This window comes from Panthera tigris, chromosome E1 (assembly GCF_018350195.1).
Source record: "Panthera tigris isolate Pti1 chromosome E1, P.tigris_Pti1_mat1.1, whole genome shotgun sequence".
Taxonomy (NCBI): domain Eukaryota; kingdom Metazoa; phylum Chordata; class Mammalia; order Carnivora; family Felidae; genus Panthera; species Panthera tigris.
The window spans coordinates 41,114,557-41,122,486 of record NC_056673.1 but is presented as its reverse complement, the minus strand read 5'-3'; the positions used below and the strand labels follow the sequence as shown (position 1 = coordinate 41,122,486).

Below are 7,930 nucleotides of genomic sequence, written 5' to 3'. Positions count from 1 at the left end.
ACACAGGACACAGTGCACAATGTTTCCTATTAGCTAGTCCATGATATTTCCAGAGTAATTTATACTCAGCCCTTCTCAATCTCTTTCCCTACATCCCAGGGGTATGTGTGCCAAGTGTAAGGCTTGGCAAATGTGCCTGTTTGAATCCTTCCATCTAGTGACAGAACCAATTCAAATGGAGAGCCTATTTTGCCAGTAAAACAGAGTCAACACTTAGGGTCCAATGAAAGGTAAAATGCCAAATAAAAGGACCAAATTATCTTTCCTGCAACTGTGGGGACATACCCATGCCCAAGACCCTTGAACCACACCTTTTCTTGTTGTTCTGCTAGCCAGGCCATTTGAGGACCTCTTCTAATCTCACTAACAATGGGTGCTCTAGGGGTCAGGCCTTCATTAGTCCCCACTGCTATCTAGAGCAGTTCTCCAGTGTGGGCCTCATCACAGCAGCACAGGGATCACTGGACAACCTGCTTGAAATTCTGACCTACTAAACCTCAAGAGTGGGACTTCAGCACCTTGTCATTGTTCAGAGAACCTCAGATTAGTGGCTCTCAATCCAAAGTAATCAGTGCCTGCTGAGAGGGGCCTGTAGGTGTTCACAATGGAGGGTGGAGGGAGGAGAGTGGCCCAGGTTCTCTATGTAGGTAACAGGTTGAAGCCAGGGATGCTAAACAACTCTGCACCTACACATCAGTAGTAGTCTTTTTTTGGGAAATCATTCAGTAGCTCACGCCTTACCCACCGAGGGCGGTCAGATGATTAAAGGATTATCAGGAGGAGGACATAAGTAGTCCAAATCTCACAAAAGCGCTATTTTATATACTTTCCCACAACCTCTCCTCTCACCCACCACCCAACGTCTTATCATATGAATGTTCTTCAACAGTCTAATAATACATGCTACAAACAGACGGTGATTTTTTTTTTTTTTTTTTGGTATTTTTAATGACTGAAACAAAACAAACTTAAAACCGCAGCTTCTGGAAGAACCATTTGTTCTTGCCGGTCTTGTACCTAGACAGAAAGAAAAGGACACCAATGAGAACAGTGAAACTCAATTCCCTTCATGGAGGATATGGATACCATATTCCCAACATCCACTACCAAAGCTATTTACCTCTCCTCGAACTTGACCTTGGCCTCTCGTCGGGCCTTGCGTTTAAGAGCAGGGTCTCTGAAGACATCCTTGTTGACAACAGTTTTGTCCAAGGGGATATCCACAGAGTACCTGGGGACAACAGTGGGGAGGGAAGATCAGCCCACATGCGGCCAGGGCCTTCGCACAGTCTGGGACATTGGGATGGCAGGGTCTGTCTCCACAGAGCAATCCGCAAAAGCTGTGCCAAAGTCCTGATGATATTTTTTGGAAACTGCCAATTTAAAAAGACTCAAGCCATGAAAATACTTCACGTTTCATTCTCAACTTTCCACAGTGACTATTTTTCTGGCTAAGGATTGTCACTTTAATCATGGTGGTTGGCCAGCTTCCTGTTTGGAGCCATTTTATTTAGTGGTGTTCAAGTTGTGCCCGGGGAAGGGTTAGCCTCATTATGAGAATGCAAAAGCTGGGTGACTAGTTACCGAGGTCTGTTTCCCAGCACCTGAGAAACAGCAATGCCCTTTTAAGACAGCCAATTAAGAGTAAACATGCAGCCACCGGTACCAAACTGTAAGGCACACACTGCTGGGTTTTGGCAATTATCGTTCAGGACTCTCTCAAATGTTTTTATTTCCTTATAACCTATACACCAAGATAGCGTGAACGGCCAGGAACTCAAGGGCTTGAGAGCCAAGTGGAATCAGTTGGGGAGAGGTTTGCTTTCCTTATCAACAATTTTTGAAAGCCTATAAAAACTATCCTTGAAAGTGGAATAGTGGAAGACAGCAGGCCAGATCCCGTGCCTGTATTTATCGTGATTGCAAACAAATGCAGCAGTCTTTACCTAACACTTCTAGAATTTTCAGGTGAGGAGACAGATCAAGAGCAAGCTTGGAAAAGATTTTTCAATCCTGCTTGGCCCAGTAAGGGAAGTCACCACAGAAAATGACAGAACACAGCTCCACACTGAATTAAAGAGGCAACACTGGGGGGGGGGGGGGGGGGGGGGGGGGGGGGGGGGGGGGGGGGCGCTTGGGTGGCTCAGTCGGCCGAGTGTCCGACATCCGCTCAGGTCAGGATCTCACAGTTTGTGGGTTCGAGGCCCACGTCGGGCTTTGTGCTGACAGCTCAGAGCCTGGAGCCTGCTTCAGATTCTGTCTCTCTCTGCCTCTCTCCCACTTGTGCTCTCTCAAAAATAACATTTAAAAAAAAAAAAAAAAAAAAAAGAGGCAGCACTTGAAACCATGACCACTTTGTAAGTCACACATGAAAATGTCTCTTCCCCACACTGGAATGGCTGCAAAGTTGAAAGTTGTCTCTTTATTCAGCAGGCCAGAGGGGAGAAAAGAAAGTCACTTTCATAACCATTCTTGATATGCTCACCTTGTGGGCATGAGGTGATTGTAGTTATAAACTTTCACAAAAGACTTGATCTTTGACCTCTTGGCGATTTTCTTCTTGCCCATGGCAGCTGTCACTTTGCGGGGATAGCGGTCAATTCCAGCCACCAGAGCATGGCTGTAGGGACGGTCTGAGGTGCCATCATCGATGTTCTGAACAAGCAAGAATCACATGTTAGTAACCGAGGGCCTACTGAGGCACTGTGCTAAATGCAGGCCATGTATAAAAAGAATACCCCCACTCCCAATCTGAGACCCGCTACTGGAAAAACTGCGCAAAGCAGACATTCTGAGTGCTAGGCTAGATGCCCAAACAGTATTGGGTCGTATTCATTCCCACCAAGAATCTGGAAAGGCTTGTGGGAGCTAAGTGATTTAAAACTAACAATAATTAGCATGTATGGAGTGTTTGCTTTCTATCAAGCACTGGTTCTTAGGACTTAACATCTCTTAACTTCTACAATTACATGGCTAGTTGGTGGTCTAACTCCAGAAACCAGTCTCAGACAGATGAGGGAAGGGAAACAAAGGGTGTCCCAGTGGTCCCACAACAACCAAAAGCAAGTGCTTGGCCAGAGCTTAGCAAAATCTCACAAGAGGCCACAAAATGTAGGCAGAAGGCAAAGAACGGAGGGCTAGAATATGCTAAGTGATCGTTTTGTCTAGAAACAATTTCTCCTCTTTTTACAGAATCCCACCTGCAGCACTTAATGCTTTACTTCAGTTGAGTTACTTAACGTCTCCAGACATCAGCAGTAGAAAAGAATCCCCTACGGTTACCTCAAGGACTGGGCATGACACCACCTGGAAAGCAGTGCCAGATACCAAGCAAGCGCTCGATAAACGCCGGGCGTTATTATTTTTTAAAGCCTCTTTAGTAGAGAACCCATTATATGTTGGGCGCCCAATTCAACTCACATCTGTTTGTATTTTGCATTTTTCTCTCTCAAGAGCCCCGATCACTCACTCCCACCCGCAATGCTCAGTGACCAATGCCCCCAAGCTAGCTCTTGACTTCCACGCTTGCAGGCCTTCCGAAACCAGCCCCGTTCCTGGGATGTAGGCGCGCAGAGGCTCGCGAGGAGGGTACCTTCACGATGACCGCCTTGCGTCCGGAGTAGCGTCCGGCCAGGACCAGCACCACCTTCCCGGGTTTCATGAATTTGCCCATCTCTGCAGGGGAAGGAGAAGGGGCCGTTCAGAAACCTGCCAAGCCAGGGATGTGGGCCCAGAAGCCAAGGCTGCGCTCACTGCCGTCTTGGCCCAGGCCGCCCGCAGGCCCCTGATCGCAGGATAGGACCGCTACGAAGCCTCCAGAGACCGGGCAAAGGAAAGCGCCCGGCGCCACCCCGGATCTCGACCCCCAGGCCGCGGATGGCAGCGGATTGGAACATCCCGCCCAAGGTTCTACTCACCGACACCAGCTACTCGAGCCTACGGCAGAAAGGAAGAAAGCCCACTTCCGCTAACCTTTCACCTCGGGGAGTATGACCTCACATCCGGTCCCGCCCCGCAAGTTTCGCCCCACCTCTTGAAATCCTTTACGGGCGTAAGAAGCTCTGGCGGGGAGAGCAGTACTTGGGCGTTGATTTATTCAAATCAAAGTTTATCAGTAGCTTCCACTAGAAGCAAAGTCTTTCCTCCCGCGTGGGTGGGAAGAGCAAGGAAGGCTCTAAAGCGCGCAGACCTTTGGCTCCACTGCTCTGCCGCACCCCTTGGTTGCAGTTCCTTTTTCTGGCGCTAGAAGGGGACACAGTTTGAAATAGATTTTTATGACTTGAGTCAGAGAGCAAAAATAGGACTTGTATTAGTGTGCATTTTTGGCGTAAGCGGGGAGAGACGAAGATCAGTTAGGCAAAGGTGCTTACCCCCAATATTTAGAATCTAGTGATGTCACAGGCATTCCCGACTAGAATAAGCAGTGAAGAAGGTGAAGGATGATGGTGATAATTCCTGAGCACCTACTCTGTGCTAGGCTTTTTAGGTAGCCTAGCTTTACCAAATGATACAGGAGGTGACCCTGGAAGACTGTTTTTAGATGGTTCTTTACTTGTCTTCGGAGTTCAAGAGAAAGGGAAACCATCTTACAGTTTTTCCTTTTCTGAACATGAAAGAATCTATAGAATTGGTCTTGGGCAAGATATGAGAAAAATCAGGGTTTCATCAATTCTCTTCTTAGCCTCTCCAGGGACCAGTTTTCCCTGCAGCCAACACCCCATGCCAGTGGTTTATCACAATAATTATGTACTTACATATCTATATTCAATTACAGTATTTTGTTTCGGAGCACCTGGGTGGCTCAGTCGGTTGAGCATCCGGCTTCCTCTCAGGTCATGATCTCGCGGTTGGTGGGTTCAGCTCCCCATCGGGCTCTGCTCAGACAGCTCAAAGCCTGGACCCTACGTTGGATTCTGTATCTCTCTCTCCGCGCTCCCCCCGCCCCCCACTTGTTCTGTCTGTCTCTCAAAAATAAACATAAACAATTTTTTTAAATAAAAAAAGATCTTTTGTTTTAAATCGGAAGATGACATTTTAGAATTGGAAGGGACCTCCAGAGATCATCTACTCTGGCCTCTAAGAGGACAGCTCTAGAGCAGCAAAGTCACAGAGATGGTGGTGCAAGAGCAAGTTCTCATTCCTGACCTGGTGCTCTTATTAATAACACTACATCACCCTGTCCATTTCCACCTTCATGGTCTGCTCCCAGCCTGCTGCTGCCTCTTCTGCTGTATATCTTTTGGAAAATAGAAACCACAGCCGGAAATCTCATAATTGCCTTGGACTCTTCTCACAAACACTCTCCCAAATTAGTACTAAATCTTCTGAATTTTTCCTTGTCTTTTAAATCTTTTCTGTCCTTTTCCAGAAAAGGAAAATGTCCCTAAATGATCCAGCCTCAGATCTTTTTCTTCTCCTCCTCAAACCTTTTTTTTTTTTTTTTTTTTTTTTTAATGTTTATTTTTGAGACAGAGAAACAGAGCACGAGCAGGGGAGGGGCAGAGAGAAAGGGAGACACAGAACCCGAAGCAGGCTCTGGGCTGTCAGCACAGGCCAGACGCGGGGCTCGAACTCACAAACCGCCAGATCATGACCTGAGCTGAAGTCAGATGCTTTAACTGACTGAGCCACCCAAGTGTCCCTCTTCCTCAAACTTTTATGTGGATTTGAATTGCTTGCTATGCTTATGAAAGATGGATTTCTAACTTAGGAGATAACAATTTCAGTCCGGAGTGGAGCCATATATGATCTATAGAGCTTATTTTGGGGAGCTTCCCTCAACATAACTCTTAAATTCCCCATTTTTGTGCTTGAAATCCTTCATTGGCTCTGTGTACCGAAGTTTAAACTCACCTTTCTTTTCTTGCAGCCTAAATTCCTTATTTTTCCACATCTTCACATAACCACTCCCTCCCCACTCCCCACCCCCAACTACTGAAATATCCAACCTTTTTGATTCCTGGGGTCTTTACTCAGGTGGGTCCATGTGTCTTTATTCTCCTCCACTGTAGCTAGGCAAAACCCTGTCCAAATCCATCCTTCAAGGCCACTCCAGAGTTCTCCCAGGCAGAATCAATCTCTTCCTTCTGTGCTCCCTGAGCAATCCAATCCATACTCATCTTTATTAGAGAACATCTTGTTTGGTTTGGATCAATGGTTCTCAAAGTGTTGTCCCTAAAGCGGCTGCATCAGTCTGGGATGCTTAGAACCTTAGAACTGTGAATTTTCAGGCCACACCCCAGAACAACGGAATAAAAAATCTGTAGGATGGGACCCAGCAATTTTTTTTTTTTTTTAACGTTTATTTATTTTTGAGACAGGGAGAGACAGAGCATGAACAGGGGAGGGTCAGAGAGAGGGAGACACAGAATATGAAGCAGGCTCCAGGCTCTGAGCTGTCAACACAGAGCCCGACGCGGGGCTAGAACTCACGGACCGCAAGATCATGACCTGAGCCGAAGTCGGCCGCCTAACCGACTGAGCCACCCAGGCGCCCCGGGACCCAGCAATTTTTAACAAGCTACCCAAATCCCCAATGTCCTTAGATCGTGTCTTTGTTGAGGGCAGGGAGTATGTTTTCTCTCTTTCCTCAGTATCTAGCCTGGCCCAGGCAGTTGGCAGGCATTCAAGGATGAATGAATGCAGAACGCCTTAGAAATCTTTTTTTCTAAGATTTTAAGTACCTCTACAGCCCACATGGGGCTTCAACCTATTACCCTGAGATAAAGAATTGCATGCTCTAGCAACTGAGCCAGGCAGTTGCCTCTACCTTTAAGAATGCTTTGCAAGGGCGCCTGGGTAGCTTGGTCAGTTAAGCATCCAACTCTTGGTTTCGGCTCAGGTGGAGATCTCATGGTTCAGGAGTTCAAGCGCCGCGTCAGGCTCTGTGCTGACAGCGCAGGGCCTGCTTGGAATTGTCTTTCTCCGCTCGCTCTGTCTCTCAAAATAAATAAACTTAAGAAATTAAAAAAAAAAAAGCTTTGCAGATCATACTTTTATAACAGTGCAGCCTGCACTTTCATGGATACATATCCATGATTCTTTTTCATCCTGTTCTTGCATATGCTTAGACCTAGGCTGACTGTTCCCTTCTCTCCTCCCTTGTCCTGTGTGCCTCACCCCAAGCCAAGGACAGAGTTCTGTCCTAAGTAATAATGCAGATGATATCAGTGACTAGCAGATATCTGACTGCTGGGATGCTGGCAGCATTGTCTCCGTCTCTACATATTGTCTTTTTGTTTCAGGAAGAACTTGACAGAACGGTGGCTGTCTGTCCATCTCCTTGTGGCCTAGTCCCTTGGCAGCTGAAATTTCTGGTAGGTATGTGGGAAATACCTTCTCTTCCCCAAAGTGACGGTGGAGCGAGGGGGTGGATAAAGGAGAGAGAGGAAGAAAAGATCTAGAAGCAGCATGATACAATGAGGTCACATGATAGAATATAAAGACCATCAGATTTGGATTCGGGCAACTTGAGTACAAATCTCAGCTCTTCCATCACATACACCTGGACAAAATGTTTAACCTCAGTGTACTCGGCTATAAAATGGAGATAATATGGTCTTGTCTTAGAAGTAGTGAGGATTCAGTTAGGATGGCCTAAAACAGCTTCCCATGATGCTTGATACAGATTAGAATCAAAACCTTGATACAAATTAGTCTTTGTGAGGATTAGAAAAATACTGGGGTGGTTCAGGGCTGTGCCACATAGTCACGGCACTTATCATCCACCCTGGATGATATCTAGATAAATGGACTTAAAAGTGCCAGCTCCAAAAGTGGCAGGCAAGGTGAGATTTGCCGTGGGAACAGACTGCACGCCTGGGCGAGATGGGATGATAACATCTGGGAGAAAGAAACCACCACCAAAGTTGACCTGGTCCAGGATAGAGGGCCAAGAAGAGGCAGAAAGGCCAAGAGCCAGAGGCTGCTC

General features: G+C 46.8%; 1 protein-coding gene across 1 annotated transcript; it reads right to left on the bottom strand.

The window, feature by feature from the left end:
• Positions 1–920: 920 nt before the first annotated feature.
• Positions 921–4,023, bottom strand: RPL27 (ribosomal protein L27). Its single transcript, XM_007087687.3, has 5 exons — positions 3,918–4,023; positions 3,593–3,675; positions 2,486–2,655; positions 1,121–1,231; positions 921–1,017 (listed from the first exon to the last, which is right to left on the bottom strand). The coding sequence occupies exons 2-5, from the start codon at positions 3,671–3,673 to the stop codon at positions 969–971; spliced, it is 411 nt and encodes a 136-aa protein (XP_007087749.1). The 5' UTR covers positions 3,674–3,675; positions 3,918–4,023; the 3' UTR covers positions 921–968.
• Positions 4,024–7,930: the final 3,907 nt, after the last annotated feature.

Coding starts and splice junctions, on each gene's coding strand:
- RPL27 (XM_007087687.3), bottom strand. CDS start 3,673: ATGGGCAAATTCATGAAACCCGGGAAGGTGGTGCTGGTCCTGGCCGGA. Junction 2,656..3,592: donor GCAAGGCGGTCATCGTGAAG/GTACCCTCCTCG, acceptor TTGCTTGTTCAG/AACATCGATGATGGCACCTC. Junction 1,018..1,120: donor AAGGTCAAGTTCGAGGAGAG/GTAAATAGCTTT, acceptor CTTTCTGTCTAG/GTACAAGACCGGCAAGAACA.